The sequence below is a fragment of the Haliotis cracherodii genome, unplaced genomic scaffold, assembly GCF_022045235.1.
Source record: "Haliotis cracherodii isolate W230 unplaced genomic scaffold, xgHalCrac1.p SCAF_18, whole genome shotgun sequence".
Classification (NCBI taxonomy): domain Eukaryota; kingdom Metazoa; phylum Mollusca; class Gastropoda; order Lepetellida; family Haliotidae; genus Haliotis; species Haliotis cracherodii.
The window spans coordinates 19412715-19439558 of record NW_027266273.1 but is presented as its reverse complement, the minus strand read 5'-3'; the positions used below and the strand labels follow the sequence as shown (position 1 = coordinate 19439558).

Sequence of the window (26844 nt, the reverse complement as noted above, 5' to 3'; positions counted from 1 at the left end):
AATATTGGGGTAAGACGAAAGAATGAAGGCTCAGGTTCGACAAAGCCCACAAAGCCACAATGTATGACGGTCAGTCCTGGTGTTCTTGTTGTAATTTAGGTCGAATTGCTGAAAGCAGTGTAAAACAATAGTCGCTCTCTTAGGCAAGTTCTGCTTATGAGACCGGTGAAGATCCGGGGTAGAATAGGTCTTCAGCAACCCAAGCTTGCCGTTAAAGGCGACTGTGCTTGTCGTAAGAGGCGACTAACGGGATCGGATGGTCAGGCTCGCTGACTTGGTTGATTCATGTCATCTATCCCAATTTCGTGGATTGATGTTGGTGATGTCATTCAGCGAATTGTCTGGTCCAGACTCGATTATTTAGACAGCCGTCATATAGCTGGTATGGTGGTGAGTGCGGCGTTAAACAACCAACCAACCAAATCTACTTAATATGAATTTCATCTCCTTTATTCTTCAAATCGGGAGTTAAAATAACAAGACGCAACATTGTCACCGTAACGTGTTTACAGAGCATTAAATACAAGGAAGAATTTGAAATGGAAATTTTGAATAAAAATTATTTTTTCCTCAAAGTCATAAATATTAAAAACGTTCGGTGAACAATTCATTAATACACCTTGAGTTTGTATGTGATCAAAAGATGTATTAGGGTCTTACCATGGCATTTCTGTTTTCTTCTGTGATATTCGTGTAATATTCCCATGCCATGACCGATGACTTGTAATACACGCGGGCACTCTCGGCATCCTGCTCGTTCAAGAACTGCCTTGCCTGATCCAGGTCAGTGATCAGTTGACCACTGGTTAACAACACCGTGACGGCGCTAAATAGCGCGAGACAGAGGTGTGTACGCATGTCTCCGAGTGTGCGGCCGCAGGTAGACTGAGCGGGGATTGATAGAAGCAGGTAGGAGTGTGTACACTGACGTCACCTGTAGGTAAACAACCTCCAAACGACACACAATACCAGGACCAAACATGAACTACTTTCCTCTGAGTAGTATACGTTTGGAAGTATTCCTGACATAAGGTCTCTTCTGATTTCAATCTAGCCGGTGAGTCAATGTGGTTTTACGTGGTCTTTAGATAATCGTTTCTGCTATGGGAGATCACTGGTTGATGATTGATCAACGCCTCACGCCGTCGGCTGTAACAGTTTGTTGATCTATACTACTATATGTACTACCGACAGAGGACGAGGAATCTGATGAAATGATGGTGAAGGTGTGAATATGTATGGCTTAATTTCGGGCGTGAAGATCACCATCTGGTGTGTCCACAATGTTGGGCGAAGCATGCACATCCAGATGGATACTGTTGAGAAACTTGCGTAGAGTGGCCCTTGATATTGGCCGCCATTCCGCCTAAAGAGCTCCCCTAAGCTGGGCCACGTTGGGGTGGTTCTTGTTTCTCTGGCGTACGCCTTCCGCCCGAGATCATCCCAATGATGCTCTTTTGGAGACGTGTCAAATGAACTCAGCGGGCAGTCCGATGTCCGTACGCCTTCCGCCGGAGATCATCCCACAGATGCTCTATTGGAGACGTGTCAATGGAGCTTAGCGGGCAGTCCAATGCCCGTACGCCTTCCGCCCGAGATCATCCCACAGATGCTCAATTGGAGACGTGTCAATGGAGCTTAGCGGGCAGTCAAATGCCCGTACGCCTTCCGCTCGAGATCATCCCATATATGCTCAATTGGAGACGTGTCAATGGAGCTTAGCGGGAAGTCCAATGTCCGTACGCCTTCCGCCCGAGATCATCCCACAGATGCTCTATTGGAGACGTGTCAATGGAGCTTAGCGGGAAGTCCAATGTCCGTACGCCTTCCACCCGAGATCATCCCACAGATGCTCAATTGGAGACGTGTCAAGGTAACTCAGCGGGAAGTCCAATGTCCGTACGCCTTCCGCCCAAGATCATCCCACAGATGCTCAATTGGAGACGTGTCAATGGAGCTTAGCGGGAAGTCCAATGTCCGTACGCCTTCCGCCGGAGATCATCCCACAGATGCTCAATTGGAGACGCGTCAATGGAGCTTAGCGGGCAGTCCAATGTCCGTACGCCTTCCGCCCGAGATCATCCCACAGATGCTCTATTGGAGACGTGTCAATGGAGCTTAGCGGGCAGTCCAATGCCCGTACGCCTTCCGCCCGAGATCATCCCACAGATGCTCAATTGGAGACGTGTCAATGGAGCTTAGCGGGCAGTCCAATGCCCGTACGCCTTCCGCTCGAGATCATCCCATATATGCTCAATTGGAGACGTGTCAATGGAGCTTAGCGGGAAGTCCAATGTCCGTACGCCTTCCGCCCGAGATCATCCCACAGATGCTCTATTGGAGACGTGTCAATGGAGTTTAGCGGGAAGTCCAATGTCCGTACGCCTTCCGCCCGAGATCATCCCACAGATGCTCAATTGGAGACGTGTCAAGGTAACTCAGCGGGAAGTCCAATGTCCGTACGCCGTCCGCCCAAGATCATCCCACAGATGCTCAATTGGAGACGTGTCAATGGAGCTTAGCGGGAAGTCCAATGTCCGTACGCCTTCCGCCCAAGATCATCCCACAGATGCTCAATTGGAGACGCGTCAAGGTAACTCAGCGGGAAGTCCAATGTCCGTACGCCTTCCGCTCGAGATCATCCCACAGATGCTCTATTGGAGACGTGTCAATGGAACTTAGCGCGCAGTCCAGTGTCCGTACGCCTTCCGCCCGAGATCATCCCACAGATGCTCTATTGGAGACGTGTCAATGGAGCTTAGCGGGCAGTCCAATGTCCGTACGCCTTCCACCCGAGATCATCCCACAGATGCTCAATTGGAGACGTGTCAATGGAATACAGCGGGCAGTCCAATGTCCGTACGCCTTCCGCTCGAGAACATCCCACAGATGCTCTATTGGAGACGCGTCAAGGTAACTCAGCGGGAAGTCCAATGTCCGTACGCCTTCTCGTCGGAGATAATCGGCGACGACCTGGCATTATCATCTTGCAGTTCAAAATTTCAGGGAATGGAACAACGACAGGACGCAAAATTTTGTCCACATATCGCTGGACAGTCAAATGTCCATTCACAATAACCAAATCAGTTCTGTCATGTGTGATACCGACCCACACCATGACACAACCGCCACCATAACGATCATAGTCAAAAATTGTTGCCCTGGCATACCGCTCGCCGCTACGTCGCCAACAATTTTTTCTGTTATCGATGAATCGGAGGTAAAACCTTGATTCTTCTGTAAACATCGTGTAACGTCATTGGCGCACAGCCTGTCCCTGGTGATGATTAGCCCATCCCAATCTTCGCCGCCTATGGAAAGCTGTTTGAGCCACACCATTCACAGGACGCCTTGCTTTCAGGCGAGCAGATTTGAATCTATTGCGTAGTGCAATTATGGTAACGGGATGATCTTGTCTAGGTGTCGATTGTCTAGGCCTGCCACCCCCAGGTGTCCTTGCAACCTCACCCGTTTGACGGTACTTGTCCCTTGTCGATAAAGTACACTTTTTGATTTGCCAAAAACTTGGGATGTTTACATCCCCTCCTCTATCATACCCACTATTCGACATTGTATTTGTTATTGTGGTACCGTCTCGGAGGCATTTTTAAGTGGGTGCTTAGTACAATTGCACTAGCGATTGTGAGTTCCCTTATAAGCGCGTAGTTTGACTCCTGTGTGCACTTGCATCACGTGCTGTCCGTGCATAATGTGAAAGTCATTGTGATTAGATGCTCAGATGCGACGTCACGGTAGTGTAAATGCACACCTCAACCATAGCTACATTCCAACCATTCGTTCCCTTATTTTGTGTCGGTAGTATGTATACTTTTAAGCTGTAATGCATGCATCGACCACAAGCCTGATGCACAACAAATTAGGACTGTGAATTCTGTTCAGAACAATGACCTGTCCGTAATTCCCAAACATACTTCATCCTATGAAAGTGACAATGCATAAATGTTTGGAATTCGAACATTAAGCCACACGGCATTGATAACCGTATATACATCCTAACGTCTAGAATCTGTATCAGATAAAGTCTCCACATTTCTCTCGAATTGTTACGACTTGTGGGTGTGACCCAGTTAGAGCACCCACTCCCCCCAACCCTTGATGCAGCTTTAAACATGTGTATCCAGAGCAAACACTGGAAGTGGTGACCTATGTTCAACGCGAACGCTTGTAAAATATTTAAAATTACTATTATGTTCTCAGTCGTAAAGCACGACGTTAACATTAGACATTAAATACAAGGTAAAAATATATCATCTGCTTCAGAACATTGCTCACGCTCTGGAAATACATTTTATCTTGATACAAAAGTAACAAAGTGTATCTTAATATTTGCTTTAATTTGTTTTATACAAAAATACAAACGTACTACTGTACAGGAATAACATGGATGGACTAGCATCCTGCATCCACACAACTGCATCAGCTTGAGAAAAGCCCATCTACATCACGAAGTCAGACACAACGCTACTTCTGCATATCCCAAAGAGGTGTAACGTGTTAATTAAGCGTGGAAATGAAACAGCTAAAACATCGTTGTACATAATATTACACCATGGCGGATGCCATGTATAAAGACATCATCATGTTATCATTAAATTCACAGAAAAATGTAACATGTACTGGTAGCATGCAGCCGGACAATGTGACGACCCAGCAACTATACACAGATCAAATATACAACCACAGCATTGTTTTTAACCCAGGAAAACAAACTTTTGTGCGCATTTTGGAACGAGAGTAAAGTACCACACTGTTGGATGAGTTTATACGTAATTCTTTCATTACAATAACCAAAGACAGGACAATGTGTCGTGTGTGTCAAGGATGAAACCATATCACTCAAACTTCACATTCAGAAACTAAACAGAGTGGGAATAATGTTATTCAACCATGCTGGTCGTCTCTAACTGCGTGAAGTGTTATTCCATGGCCGAAAGTAGATCTGTTGTGAGTGTGGATTGTGTTGAATTGCTATTGAATAAAAGTTTCAAAGCAGTAGTGTATTCATTTTATGCGTTTGTGCACGAAAAGAAACTGAGCCCGAACAAAGTAGACGTGACACAATTCAGATGTTGACATATTTACATCTGCCCAACTGTTGTATTGAGGCAACACGTGACCTTGAACAATATCTTTAAGTGTCACTTTAGAAGTTGTTTTATCAGTGAAGACAGAGGTCACTTACTTTATTTCGACTTCTTTTTTCTTTCAATGTGACGTTTCGAATAGGGAATACGAATAAAGAAGTGTCAGTACGATATGTGCCTAAACATCATTGAAAGAACAAAGAAGCTGAAATCTATTCAACTTTGGTTTCGCTGACCTGGTTCGACTGCGTTTAATAATCGTCAATTGGAGGCCTCCATTTATTCCTCAGCTCACACAAAACCTGATTATGCAACAGTGTGGAAACTACAACGCCTATGTACAGTTATATTACAACGATCCTTTGAAAATGAGGGTACACACGAGGTAAGTATCGCCCACCCTGTTATACACCAGACAACATCATGCAAGTCACAATGATGACAGTAGAAGCGAGGCCAGTAAAGCCATTAGTGATATGCTGACAGGGCTTGTGGAGCTGGGCATTGGGATCTTTTCTGGACACATGTGCTTCCAGCCTGTCTCGTGCCCTTCGTTTTGAGTTTTCAACCAATCAATGAGCGGTTGAAAATACTCCATGAGCGGTCCGGCATCCATCTTGTCTTGACCGGTAATGATCTGCATCACTTCCGGCCATGGCCGAGATGAACCAAGCTCTAGCACTCGACTGAAAGGGAGATATATTTATACGTTAGTTTCTGACACGTGAATATTGTATGGGGTGAATGTTGGTAAAAAAGGAAACAAAGGATAATTAACTTGCTTTATTATCAACCTGCCTGATGCCTGTTGATCATAACGTTCGACACGCATACCTGAAGTATAAATGAACGCGGCGAAGGGTTTTGAAAGAGAAAGGAAATTATTGTCAAAATACTTAGATGAATATCGACCTGAGGAGAGAGCCAGCTTCCCTTGACCGATAGATGTCGCACTTGTGCATCGGCCCTGTTTGATTGGCAGCCTGGCACAGCGCCTTGTGGAACTGGAACTGGATGACGAAACTCACGAAGTATCTGAAACAACATATGTAATTAGTGGGTGTACCTAGCCTATTGTACAGACAGAGACTTTACGCGTGTTGTTTCTGTATAATGAGTATAAGTTCGGTGTTTTATGCCTATTGCCTATGGGTGTGAGCGTGATGCACTTTACAAATTGTATAGTGAGTATAAAGGCAATGTACTTCACCAATTTTTTAGTGAGTATAAAGACAATGTACTTTACCAATTGTATATTGAATATAAAGGCAATGTACTTTACAAATTGTAAAGTAAGTGTAAAGGCAATGTACTTTACAAATTGTAAAGTGATATTAAAGGCAATGTACTTTACAAATTGTAAAGTGAGTATAAAGGCAATGTACTTTACAAATTGTAAGGTTAATGTAAAGGCAATGTACTTTACAAATTTTAAAATGAGTATAAAGTCAATGTACTTTACAAATTGTAAAGTGAGTATAAAGGCAATGTACTTTACAAGTTGTAAAGTGAGTATGAAGGCGATGTACTACAAATTGTAAATTGAGTACAAGGCAATGTACTTTGCAATTTGAATAGTGATTACAAACGTCATGTACTTCCGGTATTGTATTGTGAGTATAAACGTCATGTACTTTACAAAAACCCTTTGGTAAAACCCTCGACTACAAGTATGGTGTTGACAAACCTATAAGAACATAACTAGGGCGAACAGGGACACGATCGTGGGTGTCTAACGTATCCAAGGGACGCAACTCGATTTGCGGTGCATTGGAGACTGGGCCAGCCGTTCAACACAATTGTACAGTTGAATACGAATGGAGTACCTGGTGTATATAACACTGTTGTTTCTCACCTGATGTATGGTGTGTTGGCCGGAATGTGGTACTTAGCACCGGGATCAAAGTCATCTTCGGATCTTTCTACCGGAGGAGATACACCCTGGTATCGGCATCTGAAAACGGGCATTAAGACATCAGCAGGAACTAGAGGTCACAGATGTGAAACGATTCCAATGGCTGGACCAGGTGTCTTTGTTGTCATATATTTGACGACCTGGACCCGGTTGTATCAAAGCCTCATTAACTAATGGCTACATTAAACCCAAATGATACATTAAATGCTTAATGTACCATTAGTTAATGGCATCATTAAAGTTTGATACAACCGGGTCCAGTTGATTGTATTTTAAAAGCCCCACTACTTGGTCACACACCCAAGCTAACTTACCATTCTGCAGATGGTCTACAACCTGGTGGTGGTGACTACTAGTGTATTTGGCGTCTCTAGCTTGTGTTCTTCCGCTCGTCTTCCCTGTGGGCTCACAGCTTCCTACCGTAGAAGCTCTGATGCGTCCAAACTCACCTCAGGACTTACCCGGGGGCCCCGCTCTTGATGCTATAGACACTCCGCGTCGTCTCCACCCTGCATCCTTCTCCCCGACTTACCTGATTTCCTAGCTCCCTGGCGTGTCAAACCTGAACCCACCACTTGGTATTGTAGAAGCTCTGTAGCGTTTCCTACTCATAACTTACTTCACGACTTACGCTAGGGTCCAAAATTGGCGTAGTAGAGGCTCTGTGGCGTCTCTCACTTATGTATTTCCCCGTCTTACTAGAGAGCCAAAGACATGTTGTAGAAGCTCTGTGGCGTCTCTCACCTGCACCTCACCCCATGACTTACCTGAGGGCCCACCACTTGGTGTTGTAGAAGCTCTGTGGCGTCTCTCACCTGCACCTCACCCCATGACTTACCTGAGGGCCCACCACTTGGTGTTGTAGAAGCTCTGTGGCGTCTCTCACCTGCACCTCACCTGCACCTCACCCCATGACTTACCTGAGGGCCCACCACTTGGTGTTGTAGAAGCTCTGAGGCGTCTCTCACCTGTACCTCACCCCATGACTTACCTGAGGGCCCACCACTTGGTGTTGTAGAAGCTCTGTGGCGTCTCTCACCTGCACCTCACCTGCACCTAACCTCATGACTTACCTGAGGGCCCACCACTTGGTGTTGTAGAAGCTCTGTGGCGTCTCTCACCTGTACCTCACCCCATGACTTACCTGAGGGCCCACCACTTGGTGTTGTAGAAGCTCTGTGGCGTCTCTCACCTGTACCTCACCCCATGACTTACCTGAGGGCCCACCACTTGGTGTTGTAGAAGCTCTGTGGCGTCTCTCACCTGTACCTCACCTCATGACTTACCTGAGGGCCCACCACTTGGTGTTGTAGAAGCTCTGTGGCGTCTCTCACCTGTACCTCACCTCATGACTTACCTGAGGGCCCACCACTTGGTGTTGTAGAAGCTCTGTGGCGTCTCTCACCTGCACCTCACCCCATGACTTACCTGAAGGCCCACCACTTGGTGTTGTAGAAGCTCTGTGGCGTCTCTCACCTGTACCTCACCTCATGACTTACCTGAGGGCCCACCACTTGGTGTTGTAGAAGCTCTGTGGCGTCTCTCACCTGTACCTCACCTCATGACTTACCTGAGGGCCCACCACTTGGTGTTGTAGAAGCTCTGTGGCGTCTCTCACCTGCACCTCACCTGCACCTCACCCCATGACTTACCTGAGGGTCCACCACTTGGTGTTGTAGAAGCTCTGTGGCGTCTCTCACCTGCACCTCACCCCATGACTTACCTGAGGGCCCACCACTTGGTGTTGTAGAAGCTCTGTGGCGTCTCTCACCTGCACCTAACCTCATGACTTACCTGAGGGCCCACCACTTGGTGTTGTAGAAGCTCTGTGGCGTCTCTCACCTGCACCTCACCCCATGACTTACCTGAGGGTCCACCACTTGGTGTTGTAGAAGCTCTGTGGCGTCTCTCACCTGCACCTCACCCCATGACTTACCTGAGGGCCCACCACTTGGTGTTGTAGAAGCTCTGTGGCGTCTCTCACCTGCACCTCACCTGTACCTCACCCCATGACTTACCTGAGGGTCCACCACTTGGTGTTGTAGAAGCTCTGTGGCGTCTCTCACCTGCACCTCACCCCATGACTTACCTGAGGGTCCACCACTTGGTGTTGTAGAAGCTCTGTGGCGTCTCTCACCTGCACCTCACCTGCACCTCACCCCATGACTTACCTGAGGGTCCACCACTTGGTGTTGTAGAAGCTCTGTGGCGTCTCTCACCTGCACCTCACCCCATGACTTACCTGAGGGCCCACCACTTGGTGTTGTAGAAGCTCTGTGGCGTCTCTCACCTGCACCTCACCCCATGACTTACCTGAGGGCCCACCACTTGGTGTTGTAGAAGCTCTGTGGCGTCTCTCACCTGCACCTCACCTGCACCTCACCCCATGACTTACCTGAGGGTCCACGACTTGGTGTTGTAGAAGCTCTGTGGCGTCTCTCACCTGCACCTCACCCCATGACTTACCTGAGGGCCCACCACTTGGTGTTGTAGAAGCTCTGTGGCGTCTCTCACCTGCACCTCACCCCATGACTTACCTGAGGGCCCACCACTTGGTGTTGTAGAAGCTCTGTGGCGTCTCTCACCTGCACCTCACCCCATGACTTACCTGAGGGCCCACCACTTGGTGTTGTAGAAGCTCTGTGGCGTCTCTCACCTGCACCTCACCTGCACCTCACCCCATGACTTACCTGAGGGTCCACGACTTGGTGTTGTAGAAGCTCTGTGGCGTCTCTCACCTGCACCTCACCCCATGACTTACCTGAGGGCCCACCACTTGGTGTTGTAGAAGCTCTGTGGCGTCTCTCACCTGCACCTCACCCCATGACTTACCTGAGGGCCCACCACTTGGTGTTGTAGAAGCTCTGTGGCGTCTCTCACCTGCACTTCACCCCATGACTTACCTGAGGGTCCACCACTTGGTGTTGTAGAAGCTCTGTGGCGTCTCTCACCTGCACCTCACCTCATGACTTACCTGAGGGCCCACCACTTGGTGTTGTAGAAGCTCTGTGGCGTCTCTCACCTGTACCTCACCTCATGACTTACCTGCTGGCCCACCACTTGGTGTTGTAGAAGCTCTGTGGCGTCTCTCACCTGCACCTCACCCCATGACTTACCTGCTGGCCCATCACTTGGTGTTGTAGAAGCTCTGTGGCGTCTCTCACCTGTACCTCACCTCATGACTTACCTGAGGGCCCACCACTTGGTGTTGTAGAAGCTTTGTGGCGTCTCCCCACTGAACACACTCCATCTCCATAAATCCATCAGGTAGCCGAACGGGAGGAAGGCGATCTTGTCCAGAGCCATGCTCAACATGTAGTTGATGTCGCTCTCTGCAACGTTGTTGCAATGTTGATAAAGTCATAATACACGTTTGTGGTAATTTTAACGGATGTTCTACCAGTAAAGACATTTTAAAAAGAATTGTTTTGAGGAAATACACGAGAAACAACTAAATAAGTCCTCTTCAACAAATAAATAACATGCCTCGATCCTCTTCCACGTTAGACAAAAGGCCAATCGACTGTAAATGTTTTGGGGTTGCAACTGATAACGCCATGACATCTCCCACTGCCTCGTGGAATCCTGCAAATCAAACACAAATTTGCCTCCTTTTAATACTATAAAAATACTATTTACAATAGTTTTGAAAACGCATATGCATGTCTTAGAGGTCAACAAACTAAAAAGGACAATTTCTTGATATTTGAATTTTTTCTTTGGTTTTACCACAAGATATTACAGATTCGTAACATCATGCTAACAAGATTATTCACACTTCTATGTATTGAACATGGATCTACAGTATAAGTTTCTACTAATCAAACCCAATTACGTGGATCGAGGCTCATGATATCATACACTGGATTGTCTGGTCCAGATTCGATTATTAACAGACTGCCGTCATATAGCTGTAATATTGCTGAGTGCGGCGTTAAACAACAAACAAACATTTCCAAATATTGCTTACACGTGATTATGTTCATTAGACATCATGGACATCCCATTAATATACGATACGAATGATGGGCCGTATTCAAATATTTTGATTTCAAAAGAACAGTTTACTAAAAGTGTCCCGCCTTCAGGCAGGTCATTGTTGTCAAAATGGAAAGTGCACATTCCACATCTTATACAGATCACCCACATTACGTTCTGGAGCTTATCTACAAAAAGTTAACAAACATAGTATTATTATCGGATTGTACAGACTTCATCAGAAATGATCATAAAGGACTTATCCATTACGGAAATTACACACTCTCTGCTAGTGCACGTTTGCTTTGAAACTTTATTAATCGAACACAGAAAACATTTTCAAAACTTGGCACGCACGCATCGAAATTCCGTAGAATCTCTGTTAAAGAGCTTATAAACAAATTATTATTGTATTACTGAAACTAATCAACGTGTCTGGCAAAATATACTGAACCTACTCTACAATAAATATACTCTGCGTTTAATATAACCGGTTTTCATGGGTTTTTTCTGGGATAATTGACTGGTGTTTTATGTAATGTTCACGCTATTATTGGCCATCGGCGGAGCAGGATACGTTCACCTTTTCGCGAACACCCGGTATCATTATTATTTGATAGTGAATCATAAGCACATGGTTGGGATCGTACAGTAGACTCTGCTTACGATTATAGAAAGGGTTTTGTCGTTTTCATTTATATTGTCAGTACATTTTATTCTGACTGTGTGCTGATGTCTGCATATTAGCTGCAATATTGCTTACACGTTGTATAACAAGAAGCATTCACTTCTATTATAAAGCGTTACCTGGATTAGCTCCCGCTCTGAACACAACAGGCTGGTGCATGTACTGGAGGAAGTACTCGATGTGTCCCATCTCGTGGTGGGTGGTGATCAGGTCCTGCATGGTGATGTCCGTACACTGCTTCACCCTACACAACATCATTGCAACAGGGTTTCACTCTGTTCTCACACCTATTATCTTGAAGTGCATGTTTTGGTTTGGTTTGTTGTTTAACGCCGCACTCAGCAATATTCCAGCTATATGATGGCGGTCTGTAAATAATCGAGTCTGGAGCAGACATTCCAGTGATTATATCATGAGCATCAGTCCACACAATTGGGATCGATGACATGCATTAACAAAGTCAGCGAGCCTGACCACCCGGTCCTGTTAGTCGCCTTTTACGGCAAGCATTGTCGCCTTTTACGGCAAGCATGGGTTGCTGAAGACCTATTCTAACCCGGAATCTTCAGGAAGTGCATGTCTAGTATGTGCAGAACAATTAAAAAAAGCAATTCCTGTTGCCTAAAGGAAATTAAAACATGTCCTTTGATATCAACAGAAAGTCTCTTCAAAGATTACTAAAGAAGTAAACAGACACCAGGAATGATGTAAGCGATTATATCGACACCATAAGGGCATCCCAAGCTAACATACAGAATTATTTGCACACAACGTTAGTCCACGCAAGAGTTGTTCCAGGAGATTACGTATATTATGAAACCAGACGGAAGTCCGTACTAGTATTGGCTGCACTGAAAATCTATTAACACTCACCGGAAGTCCCTGCCATTGTAGAAATCCCAGGCAGACGCGTGGCAGACGACTGGGCGGCCATCTTTAGGCTTCTCTATCATGGAGAGATCCCAGAATGGCTGGGGCATAGGCTTCATACCGAGTGATTGGAAGAAGTCGTCCGCGGTGTGAAACATCCTCAGTGCAGTATAGTTCTGAAACAATCCACGAGAACAACATCTGTGATACGCAATTACGCTCAAAAGCCCTATAACACATGCAAAAGAGATGGTGTAGCCTAAAGGTTACAGCGTTGGTTCGTCACGTCGAATGTCCAAAAATGGATACAATGTGCGAAGCGTATAGTCGGTGTCCCCCAGTCATGATGTGGCTGGATTATTGCTGGAAACAGCGCAGAAAACTACTCACTCGCTCCCTAAACATCCTGACTTATCCCCCCCCTCCCCCCCTGGGTACCTTACCTGTGCCTTCATCTGTGGGGTGACGTCAACGCTCTCCTTGTCCTTGAAAGGCTGGAGAATGTCGAGGAGGTTGCCCCACGACTGGGCCCACATGTTGCCTGGAAGACAGGACACCATTCTACTCAAATCGACAATGATAAGAAAATATTTGTTAACGCCTACCCAGCAGATGGGCTTGAATATCCATATGTGTTTATTGTGTATCAAAAATGCCCTTGTCTGGTATATCTACGCCTTGGAACAAAATGATAGGGTGACACCTACCCAGTAGTTGTGCTGGAATGTGTCCTTCCTTGGGGAAGATCTGCTCCCCATACACCTCCTTCAGCTTCCTCCTGGTGTAGGCGTGCAGCTGTATGTACAGCGGCTCCAGCTGCAGGAACAGCTTCTCCACGTCCTGGGCGAAAGTGTCGCTCTCGTACCACGACTGCCAGTATGCACCAGTATCGTTGTATCCTGTAATGTAAGATAGCTACGCGATTAATCGCTGGGAACAATGAAGAACGAAGCGTGGTATTTCACGGTGAAACATTGTTCCATCATGACGTCATTTCTGAAGATTCGAACATGCGGTCGTATCTTGACGTCGTAAATTGGACGACGTTATTTTTTAGAAGGGTAATGTCTAATGAGTTGTTCCCCGTAGATGTAGCTTGGCAACGCAGATAAACACAATGGCCGAACGATCGCATCCCAGAGTGGGCGAGATATGATAATCGGTATTGGGAGAAAAGGTACAGATAATCGACGTGAAAATTGTAAGCTGATTGGGTAAATACCAAACTTAACACCCTGTACATAAAAAAGTGTTTTCACTTTTTGACGAGTTCGGATTGTATCCAGTGAGTTATCGTTATTTAAACACGTCCAAATATAAATTTAAAGCTTGTATATATTATTAAAACCCTTGAAGAGGCTGTCGAGATCTCATAAAAGAAATAAACGACTTGTGGTCGTTGGTTATTATGCAATAATGCGCCCATCAGTACTTATTCTCCCTGCAGTGTTTTATTGCAAGATAAAAAAAACCTCCCTCTCATCGTTTATTTCTGAAGTATAAATACACTTCGTGCGGTTATTCGCCACAAATTAACGTGGGGTTAGTTTTCATTCAATTTTGAGTATAAAGCCGACAATAAGAGGTGTATAGGACCCAGAACACGACTTCCTTCATGTCGTGTAATTTTGACAAATAACTGAGAATATAAGTGAAGAAATGCTATCCTGTCCAATTAAATTTGTCATTTGGATGATATCCACTATATCAAACACAACAAACATTTTACCTCACGATCCTCAAGCCATTCCAGTTGATATGGTAAATGAATTTAACTACTAATCCGGTATTAAAAAGTTCTAATTATGAGACATGAATTATCAGAGGGGTCAGCGAATTGGTTCGAGATATAGATGTATTCGTTACAAAGGAGTTCGAAATAGTGAGGTTCGACTGTATGTACCGTTTGCCCTGATAGCCTCGTTGCTTAGGACAACAAACTCAGCATACAGGTCCTTCATCTTGTTCCCCGTCTGTTCCCTCCATCCGCGCCAGGTCTTTGTCAGTTCCCAGTAGTCACGTGACGTAGCCATCAAGCGAGTGATTCCTGCAGAACGACATGACACATAATGTTATCTCCTTCCGGGGACAGATTACCCGTGTACCATAGAGCATCACGTCATTGCATGCTCCGTCAAATAGTGCACTGTGTATATATGCCCTTTACCCTGTGTTGAGAAGTACACCCCACCTCTTGTAAATTGTGTGCGATCTATCGAGGGATGGTGCAGTACAATATGAGGTGAGGTGAAATGAAATGGGGTTTAACGCCGAGTCCAAAATGTTTGCACTTATATAGCGACGTACATGCAAGTGTATGTGTGTGTGTGTGCCTGCTTGTACGAATCCGGACTATTGCCGATTCTATAGTGCTAGCCCACTGAGATACCATGCTGCAAATAACATGAATACCGAACTCAGACAAAGTATACTGACTCAGAGCCGACAAGTCCTTGTTTTAGCTCCTTAATGCCGAGCGTAACCATCTTTTAACGTCTTTTGAAATCGAACCCCGGACCTTTCGCTCTCCGGGCGGAGGCCCCACCACTAGACCACGGAGGCGCTCCAGTACAGTCTGAGACTATGTGTACTTGATCCCAATATTACTGTGTGCAGTATGCCAACTTTCTAAATGGTATGTTGAATACCTCACAACAGAAGTTAAGCAGACTCGATGTTTTAATATATCTGTGGTTCATCTGTCATAGCTGTGGGTATTGCACACACAACCTTCCAAATGTGTATGTTCTTTAAGTGTGTGTGTGAGTTGGGTTTTAATGCCGCTTTTAACATTATTCCAGTTATATCACGGCGTGTCAGCTTAATGTGGGGGGATAGCCTGAAGTGATGTAGGTCTCAGACGTTTACAACTTCAGTGAAACCCACGAGCACGGGTATGGTGCTGACAAACCTAGAAACATAATCGCGGCGAACCGGGATTCGAACCCACAACCATAAGTTTCTGGCGTGTCCAAGGGACGCACGACGAATCACGGCGCCTTAGACGACTGGGCCAGCCGTGCCCCCTTCTTTAAGTGTTATAGTGAGTATGTATGTAAGATACCTGCTTCTTAGGTTAGTGTGTGTTAGCATACTTAACTCTTGGGTGTCGAGTGACCATGAAGCCGAGTGACCCTTATTCTATAACGGCATGCCTCTGCCCTATAGCGTGTGCAGATATATAGCTTTAGTATGTTGAGAATGGCCCACTTGTACCCTAGTATCGTATCGTATCATGTGTTAACCTGATGCCCATACTGTGCCCCGTAATGATCTGGGTTAGAATATTGCTGGTTGTTAGAGACAAAATTGGATAAGTGTGCCGTTGTACAAATCGATCTTAGCGCTAAGGTCATACCTTAACATAGACATACGTTGGTCGTAGTTCTGAGGTTATGTGCGCCGTTGTACAAATCGATCTTAGCGCTAAGGTCATGCCTTAACATAGACTTACGTTGGTCGTAGTTCTGAGGTTATGTGTGCCGTTGTACAAATCGATCTTAGCGCTAAGGTCATACCTTAACATAGACTAACACTGGTCGTAGTTCTAAGGTTATTTTGTACAACGGCAACCAGGCTGGTTGTTAGGCTCAGCGATTTGGTTGATTGCGCGTCCTCGTATCCCGATAGCGTAGATCGTTGCTCGCTATATCGATCACAGGATTGCCTGGTCCAGACTCGGTTATTTACAGGTCGTCGTCATATAGCTGGAATATTGCTAAGTCGGGCGTTTAACAAACAAACAAACAAATAAACAAACAAACCTGGCTCCAGCTCGAGACACTGATCCTCCTTCACGCACACCTTGCCCGTGCTGTAGATCTCCTCCATCTCAGATAGCACGTTGTTCAGCTGAAAACAAAGCCATTGTATTCCATTACTGCTGGCAATGTAGTAGACATGGTCAACTCCTATAACACTTTAGCGATGTTTGTATGTTCCATCTTAAGTATCATTTGGATCGTTGGATCGTAGCTCAAAATATCAATCACTGGATTGTCTGCTCCAGACTCGATTATATGGATACATATATAAATGAAGAATTGCTGAGAGCGGAATTAAACAATAAAACAAACTGGTCTGTAACACTGGATAATTCGAAGCTCATTATTACTTCGAGTTAACGGGGTTTCAGTGCATATAGTTGTCCTCACCCTCTCTAGTTTGGTCTCGTCCGGCATCGCGGCGGTGCCGATGTCTGCGATGCTAGCAAACATCCTCTGCAGAGTGGCGTTCTGGTAGTTCCACCATTCAAACATGGAGGCATTCTTAGCTGACTGTTTGGTAAACGCGGCCTCTTCGAGGTTGGTAGCCACCTGAAATCAGAGATACAACACTGGTTAAACCGAGTCGTGCTAGACTAAGTTTAAATTCAAAAAGTGAACGCCAGAAAACAATCTGTCAATTAAAGTATTATTTCGGATGAGCTGTCTAGTTAATAGGTCTCTCTATTTTGAGCATGAACAAACCCCACTAATGTCCTGTAAGGATTGAGCTTCACACTTAGTTCATTATGACCCCAATAAGCATGGCAGTATTAATACGAATATCTACCGAAACAGATTCAATAGGACGTAAAAATCAAAATAGCCATGAAAATCATATTAATGGATCACTGAGAATCAGTGATGAGGCCTACCTTTAGAATACACACAAACTTTTCAAACACGTGATCATACCCTATGACGTAATTTGTAGCATTTTTTTGCCAGTCACACCGGCGAAACAATGCCATGTGACGTCAGGGGTCATCGAGTGTGCATAAGCTCCTCCCAGTGAGCTATCATCTCTACACGCAATGTCATTGAATACGCCCTGCGGTGTTGAGAGTTTTGAGTATTTGTTTACTAATTATAGCCTGCGGCGGCGCATTTTAGAGCAAGCGCTAGTTTACGAAAGCAAAGTGAGAAGTTGTGGTACTGTATTCTAAAGGTGCTCCAGTGATGACACCCAGTGTTGGATTTGGTTGGTTGGTTTGTTATTTAACGCCGCACTCAGCAATATTCCATCTATATGGCGGCAGTCTGTAAATAATCGAGTCTGGACCAGACAATCCAGTGATTAATATCATGAGCATCCATCCACGCCATTGGGATCGATGACATGCATCAACCAAGTCAGCGAGCCTGACCACCCGATCCCGTTAGTCGCCTTTTACGACAAGCATAGTCGCCTTTTACGGCAAGCATGGGTTGCCGAAGACCTATTCTACCCCGGAATCTTCACGGGTCCCCGGTGTTGGAGAAAAGAGTAAGCATGCCCTGCTCAACCGGTAGCACCCGCCACACACACAATTTGCAGTACGCGTCAGCGATTAAGGAGGTGTGAACACTCCATGTAAAGGGCATGGTACGGGATAGCATCGCCCTCCTTGTTGACAAGCTGCGTGTCGCATTTAGTAAATTCCTCTTAGTGTCTACCATAACATTTCTGGAATGATTTAATCGGTCTTTGAAGGTGAACCACGGGAAGAGCTCTGTGTGAGTGGATGTTAGACTTTGCTGGTATCCTATGATGGAGGAAGTGCGTGGAGTGCTGAAGACCTGTTTGCCAACTGTCGTCCATCAAGAATACCAACATCTTAACATGACTCGGAAAACGTGTTTTAGTCAGCGGGAGCAATAATACATCACTGTTGTATAAGAACCTTCATCTCAGAATTGTTTAATGACAGAATTGCTTCATCCGTTCAGAGTGAGTGAGTATAGTTTTACGCCGCTTTTAGCAATATTCCAGCAATATCACGACGGGGACACCAGAAATGGGCTTCACACATTGTACCAATGTGGGGAATCGAACCCGGGTCTTCGGCGTGACGAGCGGATGCTTAAACCACTAGGCTACCCCATCGCCAGCTTCAACTGTTTGAAGTCCAGGTAGAGGTGGAGACATAATAAAGGGAAATCTATAGTGCGCCGCATTCAAGCCAATGCTAATAGAGACACATAAGTACCCTAGGCAATGGGTAAGTGTTCCTCAAATGACATTCGAGCACGCTTCTGAACATAAATCTCAAACTGCTTGTAAGGTGCAAGAAGGGTTTGCATTCGTATAACCATTTAATCCACCCGAGTATCAATTCGCTGAAACAGACGTTTATTTCGAACACATTTCGTTGGTTTACGTTTTATAACTTCAGTGTAAGGTAGGGCCAAATTCCTACAGACTCTCACCATGTTTGTTATACTTGTTTGTGTGAATGTTCTCCTGTCCTTTCAGTTTCAGTTCAGTGTAGTTCCATGTCTAGGTGTGGAGATATAGTGTGTGGTATATGCAGGGCGGCATGAGAAATTAATAGACACTCTAAAACTCTGTATGCACCTAGTTTCCATGCATGTTGATTGTCATGATATTGATAACGTTAAAATGTACTTTCACAACGTTAAAATACTGACTCCTCAAATTCTCATTCAAAGGACAGATCAACAGAAAATGTTCTTCATCTTCGATAACTTCCTTTAAGCAAAATGTTTACAAAATAAAAATAATCCTACTTCATACAAAATATTTACTCAATACGTAAATAAAGATTTCCACAACGAAATCTACTTTAGCTTTTCTTCAATAACTGGCTCTTAATATTACTAGATACTGTTCTGTCTGTAGCATATAATTACACTGTTCATAAAATTTTAATTGTACTTCACCAAGTAGATTAAAAATCCAATTTTGACGTGATAAATCTTTAATCGATGCAAAAAAGAAATTAAACATATATGATGGCTTCCAACACCCTGGTTCAACCAAACGAATCCATACCCATGTTCAAATAAAATATTTCTAACAAATCCGACCTGTTTTTGGTTCCGGCGTTAGTGAAAGCAACACCTTAGAACAGCGTCTTGGGTACCTATGACATGGCATGGGCAACACTTTTATCTAGTAGGATAGACATTTCATTACACCAATAGATACAACGAGTACCTTCTTAATTCACCGAGTACAGCATCATTGCTTGTATAACTAGAAATGCCTACAATTTATTTACAAAACTATAACTGTGCTCTTTCAATGCACGTTATGTGTTGATATCCCCAAACTTCAAAGGGTAGATTAGGATAGGAGCGATCATTCCGTCGAACAAGAACGTATTTACATTGAGCTTATAACACTTCATAAACCTTAAAAGACTAAATGTGGCTTTCTTAGCTTGTTGTGATAAGTGTAGACATTCTTTCCCCAACTCGTGTAGGTGTGAACTGGACACCGATCAACATTAAATTCGCTGTGGGATTCTAACTACGATATTAAAATGCGGCCACACTGAGGGAAGCCATACTTTCCTCGTGATAAGCCTACAACTTATAATATAGGTTAAGGCAATGTATACCTAACATGTTATGTGGATATAAATGTGATATAACACAGGTAGAGGTTGGACGACGGCTGTGTCAACACGGGCACCCATTGACTCTCCTCAACAGCACCATCACGAGCTGGTCGCTCCTCTTGCTGTACAGACAGTACTTGTTGACACTGGAGTAACCACTCGTCCACGTGTATAACTTACATTCCCTCTTATCTCATGTGATAGATGAATAACGCTGCACGCTTGTATAAGGTTTGACATCATCATTTAGCCGTTTCACCTACGTTTCATCAGCGTCGTCCTAGGCTGACATGGTAACATCGGTTAAACATCAGTTTTATTATACAACAGTCTGACTTCCTGAGTTGTGTCTGACACAGTTTACATGTCTTAATTTACTTCATAGATCAGTATGCCAATGTCAGACAATGTAAGGCATGTCCTGTAACTTCAAGATGGCGAGATCAATATGTCGATGTCAGACACAGTGAGGGACGTCACGTAACTTCGCCAAAGGGAGAGTAATATGTCGATGTAAGACACTGTAAGGGACGTTGCGTAACTTCGAGATAGAGAAGTATCTCTGTGAATAACTGTAAAGGACGTCACGTAACTTTAAGATAGAGACATCAGTATGTCGATGTAAGACACTGTTGGAGACGTCACGTAACTTTAAGACAGAGGGATCAGTATGTCGATTAAGACACTGTTGGAGACGTCACGTAACTTTAAGACAGAGAGATCAGTATGTCGATGTTAGACAATGTAAGGGACGACACGTAACTTTAAGATAGAGACATCAGTATGTCGATGTAAGACACTGTAAGGGACGTCACGTAACTTTAAGATAGAGACATCAGTATGTCGATGTAAGACACTGTTGGAGACGTCACGTAACTTTAAGACAGAGAGATCAGTATGTCGATGTAAGACACTGTTGGAGACGCCACGTAACTTTAACACACAGAGATCAGTATGTCGATGTAAGACACTGTTGGAGACGTCACGTAACTTTAAGACAGAGAGATCAGTATGTCGATGTAAGACACTGTTGGAGACGTCACGTAACTTTAAGACAGAGAGATCAGTATGTCGATGTAAGACACTGTAAGGGACGACACGTAACTTTAAGACAGAGAGATCAGTATGTCGATGTAAGACACTGTTGGAGACGTCACGTAACTTAAATACAGAGAGATCAGTATGTCGATGTAAGACACTGTAAGGGACGTCACGTAACTTTAAGATAGAGACATCAGTATGTCGATGTAAGACACTGTAAGGGACGTCACGTAACTTTAAGATAGAGACATCAGTATGTCGATGTAAGACACTGTAAGGGACGTCACGTAACCTTAAGACAGAGAGATCAGTATGTCGATGTAAGACACTGTTGGAGACGTCACGTAACTTTACGATAGAGAGATCAGTATGTCGATGTAAGACACTGTTGGAGATGTCACGTAACTTTAAGACAGAGAGATCAGTATGTCGATGTAAGACACTGTTTGAGGCGTCACGTAACTTTAAGACAGAGAGATCAGTATGTCGATGTAAGACGCTGTAAGGGAGTTCAACAAACATACTTATAAAGGACATGACAACAGTCTGATGTAGGCTAAGTTTGAATATACGCACGTGGTTATGTGCTTTATGCTCATCTATGTGTTTGCATTATTTGCCATGTTTGCGAAAGTTGTTGACGCAGGCTGTCAATTTTACATTCAACATCCATACACTTTATAGTTTCCATCAGAAAAAAGCATTTACGTAATGGAACACGCCATAGTTTAGAACTGCGGAGACATTGAGTTGTGTTGATATTTGCCAACAGGAACATTAAAGAGAGTTCATTGCATGCGTCATTAAATATACAAGTAAATTCCTTTCATCGTGCTTAATCTTTTGCTTTCCGCCGAGAAGAGAAACGTTTGCCACCGCGGGGTTCACAAGGAAATGAAATTCCGATTGATGCTGGGAATAACGTAAGGGAAAAAACTCTTCGCGACATCGCACATCCACAGAAGTGCAGTGTAGAGGTAAAATACCTGCTTCGTTGCAACCTCCAGCGTCCGGTTGTGTCGCAACTCCGTCCCAACACCGCCAGGACACGTGTCCGAGAGTGTCATTACACCGTCCCCACACCACTTGGACCCGTGTCCGAAACCGTCCCTATCCTGTCCCAACACCGCCAGGACAAACGTCCGAAAGTGTCCCTTTCTCGTCCCCTCACCACCAGGACAAACGTCCGAAAGTGTCCCTTTCTCGTCCCCTCACCACCAGGAATGGCGTCCTAAAGTGTCCCTACCCCGCCCCCTCACCACCATGACTAAAGTCCCAGAGTGTCACTACCCCGTCTCCTCACCACCAGGAGTAACGTCCGAGAATGTCCCTACCCCGTCCCCTCACCACCACGACTAGCGTCAGAGAGTGTCCCTACCCCGTCCCCTCACCACCACGACTAAAGTCCGAGAATGTCTATCCCGTCCCCTCACCACCAGAACTAACGTCCGAGAATGTCTATCCCGTCCCCTCACCACCACGACTAACGTCCAAGAGCGTCCCCACCCCGTCCCCTCACCACCACGACTAACGTCCGAGAGTGTCCCTACCCCGTCCCCTCACCACCACGACTAACGTCAGAGAATGTCTACCCCGTCCCCTCACCACCAGGACTAGCGTCAGAGAATGTCCCTACCCCGCCCCCTCACCACCATGACTAAAGTCCGAGAGTGTCCCTACCCCGTCCCCTCACAACCACGACTAGCGTCCGAGAGTGTCCCTAACCCGTCCCCTCACCACCACGACTAACGTCCGAGAATGTCTATCCCGTCCCCTCACCACCAGAACTAATGTCCGAGAATGTCTATCCCGTCCCCTCACCCTCAGGACTAACGTCCAAGAGCGTCCCCACCCCGTCCCCTCACCACCACGACTAACGTCCGAGAGTGTCACTACCCCATCCCCTCACCACCAGGACTAGCGTCAGAGAATGTCTATCCCGTCCCCTCACCACCAGGACTAGCGTCAGGGAATGTCCTTACCCCGTCCCCTCCCCACCAGGACTAAAGTCCGAGAGTGTCCCTATCCCGTCCCCTCACCACCGGGACTAACGTCCGAGAGTGTCCCTACCCCGTCCCTACCCCGTCCCCTCACCACCACGACTAACGTCCGAGAGTGGCCCTACCCCGTCCCCACACCACCAGGACTAAAGTCCGAGAGTGTCCCTACCCCGTCCCCTCACCACCACGACTAACGTCAGAGAGTGTCCCTACCCCGTCCCCTCACCACCAGGACTAAAGTCCCAGAGTGTCCTTACCCCGTCCCCTCACCACCACGACTAACGTCAGAGAGTGTCCCTACCCCGTCCCCTCACCACCACGACTTACGTCAGAGAGTGTCCCTATCCCGTCCCCTCACCACCAGGAATGGCGTCCGAGAATGTCTATCCCGTCCCCTCACCACCAGGACTAAAGTCCCAGAGTGTCCTTACCCCGTCCCCTCACCACCACGACTAACGTCCGAGAGTGTCCCTACCCCGTCCCCTCACCACCACGACTAACGTCCCAGAGTGTCCCTACCCCGTCCCCTCACCACCATGACTAACGTCCGAGAGTGTCCCTTTCTCGTCCCCTCACCACCAGGAATGACGTCCTAAAGTGTCCCTACCCCGTCCCCTCACCACCATGACTAACGTCCGAGAGTGTCCCTTTCTCGTCCCCTCACCACCAGGAATGACGTCCTAAAGTGTCCCTACCCCGTCCCCTCACCACCACGACTAACGTCCGAGAGTGGCCCTACCCCGTCCCCTTACCACCACGACTAACGTCCGAGAGTGTCCCTACCCCGTCCCCTCACCACCATGACTAACGTCCGAGAGTGTCCCTACCCCATCCCCTCACAACCACGACTAACGTCCGAGAGTGGCCCTACCCCGTCCCCTCACCACCAGGACTAACGTCCGAGAGTGGCCCTACCCCGTCCCCTCACCACCAGGACTAACGTCAGAGAGTGTCCCTACCCCGTCCCCTCACCAACACGACTAACGTCAGAGAGTGTCCCTTTCTCGTCGCCTCACCACCAGGAAAGACGTCCTAAAGTGTCCCTACCCCGTCCCCTCACCACCACGACTAACGTTCGAGAGTGTCCCTACCCCGTCCCCTCACCAACACGACTAACGTCAGAGAGTGTCCCTTTCTCGTCGCCTCACCACCAGGAAAGACGTCCTAAAGTGTCCCTACCCCGTCCCCTCACCACCACGACTAACGTTCGAGAGTGGCCTTACCCCGTCCCCTCACCACCACGACTAACGTCCGAGAGTGTCCCTACACCGTCCCCTCACCACCACGACTAAGGTCCGAGAGTGTCCCTACCCTGTTCCCTCACCACCAGAACTGACGTCCGAGAGTGTCCCTACCCCGTCCCCTCACCACCAGGACTAGCGTCCGAGAATGTCTATCCCGTCCCCTCACCACCAGGACTAACGTCCGATTGTCCCTACCCAATCCCCTCATCGCCAGAACGGGCGTCTCAGACTGCATAACGCAGTAGATTTCAGGAATGTTTCTTGTAACAACCAGAATATCAAACAGGTTATCGCCCACACATCTCAATCGTAAAAGAAATTGTGAATGTATGACCTAGTTTGTTTCCGCAAGTAATGACCTTCGGAGGAACAGAAAATGTATATGAAGCATACCTGAAATATGTGAGACAGTACTAAAGGACGATTGCTGGCCTACAATAAAACCCACACATGTCGGATATGTATCGTGGAATAGCTGGCAGGATTGTTTGTAATAGATAATTGAACTGGAAATGCCAAACTAAAGGGTTGCGCTGCTGTCCCGAGTGGGCTGATAACGCCAAACCATAAAGAGATATACCACAGTCTACACTGGGCCTTTCATGATATACCGACACTCTCCAAACATTCTTGTGGCTTGGTTTTCAGAGGATGCAATAAATGTTGGTTGAATAGATTGATGTCGTGCCTAGAAGGACGAGATAACACGTTTGGGACAGTTACATTTAGTGCTGGGGGATTTTCAGGTCTCAGTTTATGCTGCTGTGGACGTAATGTGCAACTCTTGGCACGTGTTTGCAGCATCAGATGCCAGTCATCTTTTGTTCTTTGACTTACTTAGGTCACAGCTCATTAGATTTAAGGTTTTCCAAATTCATTTTAAACTGCTTAAGGGTATATGTCTTCTAAAATCTTCGCCTGTGAAACTATCCGTCAAAATTATTCCTTACCCCATACAAATGGTCTCTATACATCCCACGACCCGTGTGGATCCGGAAGGAATAGGTCTTCAGAAACCCATGCTTGTCGTAAGAGGCAACTAACGGGATCGGGTGGTTAGGCAGAAACGTAGAGCCTGCGTGATATGTCAGTGACATAACGTCAAGGTGCATTGGTACCCACGCTGTAGAAACACGCTCAGTGAGATAACGTCAAGGGGTACTGGTACCACCCTGTAGAAACACGCTCAGTGAGATAACGTCAAGGGGTACTGGTACCACCCTGTAGAAACACCCGCTCAGTGACATAACGTCAAGGGGTATTGGTACCACCCTGTAGAAACACGCTCAGTGAGATAACGTCAAGGGGTATTGGTACCACCCTGTAGAAACACGCTCAGTGACATAACGTCATGGGGTACTGGTACCACCCGGTAGAAACACCCGCTCAGTGACATAACGTCAAGGGGTATTGGTACCACCCTGTAGAAACACGCGCTCAGTGACATAACGTCAAGGGGTATTGGTACCACCCTGTAGAAACACCCGCTCAGTGACATAACGTCAAGGGGTACTGGTACCACCCTGTAGAAACACGCGCTCAGTGACATAACGTCAAGGGGTATTGGTACCACCCTGTAGAAACACGCTCAGTGAGATAACGTCAAGGGGTATTGGTACCACCCTGTAGAAACACGCTCAGTGACATAACGTCAAGGGGTACTGGTACCACCCTGTAGAAACACCCGCTCAGTGACATAACGTCAAGGGGTATTGGTACCACCCTGTAGAAACACCCACTCAGTGACATAACGTCAAGGGGTAATGGTACAACCCTGTAGAAACACGCTCAGTGACATAACGTCAAGGGGTATTGGTACCACCCTGTAGAAACACGCTCAGTGACATAACGTCAAGGGGTATTGGTACAACCCCGTAGAAACACGCTCAGTGACATAACGTCAAGGGGTATTGGCACCACCCTGTAGAAACACGCTCAGTGACATAACGTCAAGGGGTATTGGTACAACCCCGTAGAAACACGCTCAGTGACATAACGTCAAGGGGTATTGGCACCACCCTGTAGAAACACGCTCAGTGACATAACGTCAAGGGGTATTGGTACCACCCTGTAGAAATACGCTCAGTGACATAACGTCAAGGGGTATTGGCACCACCCTGTAGAAACACGCTCAGTGACATAACATCAAGGGGTATTGGTACCACCCTGTAGAAACACACGCTCAGTGACATAACGTCAAGGGGTATTGGAACCACCCTGTAGAAACACGCTCAGTGACATAGCGTCAAGGGGCATTGGCACCACCCTGTAGAAACACGCTCAGTGACATAACGTCAAGGGGTAATGGTACAACCCTGTAGAAACACGCTCAGTGACATAACGTCAAGGGGTATTGGTACCACCCTGTAGAAACACACGCTCAGTGACATAACGTCAAGGGGTATTGGTACCACCCTGTAGAAACACGCTCAGTGACATAACGTCAAGGGGTATTGGTACCACCCTGTAGAAACACCCGCTCAGTGACATAACGTCAAGGGGTATTGGTACCACCCTGTAGAAACACGCTCAGTGACATAACGTCAAGGGGTATTGGCACCACCCTGTAGAAACACGCTCAGTGACATAACGTCAAAGGGTATTGGTACCACCCTGTAGAAACACACGCTCAGTGACATAACGTCAAGGGGTATTGGTACAACCCTGTAGAAA

The 26844-nt window shown here is 46.3% G+C and overlaps 1 protein-coding gene across 1 annotated transcript in view; it reads right to left on the bottom strand.

The window, feature by feature from the left end:
- Positions 1 to 26844, bottom strand: part of LOC139465531 (angiotensin-converting enzyme-like) — a 52535-nt gene that overhangs the window by 12318 nt on the left and 13373 nt on the right. Inside the window, exons 2-14 of the mRNA XM_071247248.1 lie at positions 16711 to 16872; positions 16321 to 16408; positions 14460 to 14603; positions 13264 to 13455; positions 13000 to 13097; positions 12560 to 12732; positions 11806 to 11930; positions 10507 to 10605; positions 10208 to 10352; positions 6961 to 7059; positions 6018 to 6140; positions 5539 to 5791; positions 661 to 885 (exon numbers count right to left, since the gene is read on the bottom strand). Of these exons, the coding sequence (XP_071103349.1) occupies positions 661 to 885; positions 5539 to 5791; positions 6018 to 6140; positions 6961 to 7059; positions 10208 to 10352; positions 10507 to 10605; positions 11806 to 11930; positions 12560 to 12732; positions 13000 to 13097; positions 13264 to 13455; positions 14460 to 14603; positions 16321 to 16408; positions 16711 to 16872 (1926 nt within the window). The remainder of the gene's footprint in view (positions 1 to 660; positions 886 to 5538; positions 5792 to 6017; positions 6141 to 6960; positions 7060 to 10207; positions 10353 to 10506; positions 10606 to 11805; positions 11931 to 12559; positions 12733 to 12999; positions 13098 to 13263; positions 13456 to 14459; positions 14604 to 16320; positions 16409 to 16710; positions 16873 to 26844) is intronic.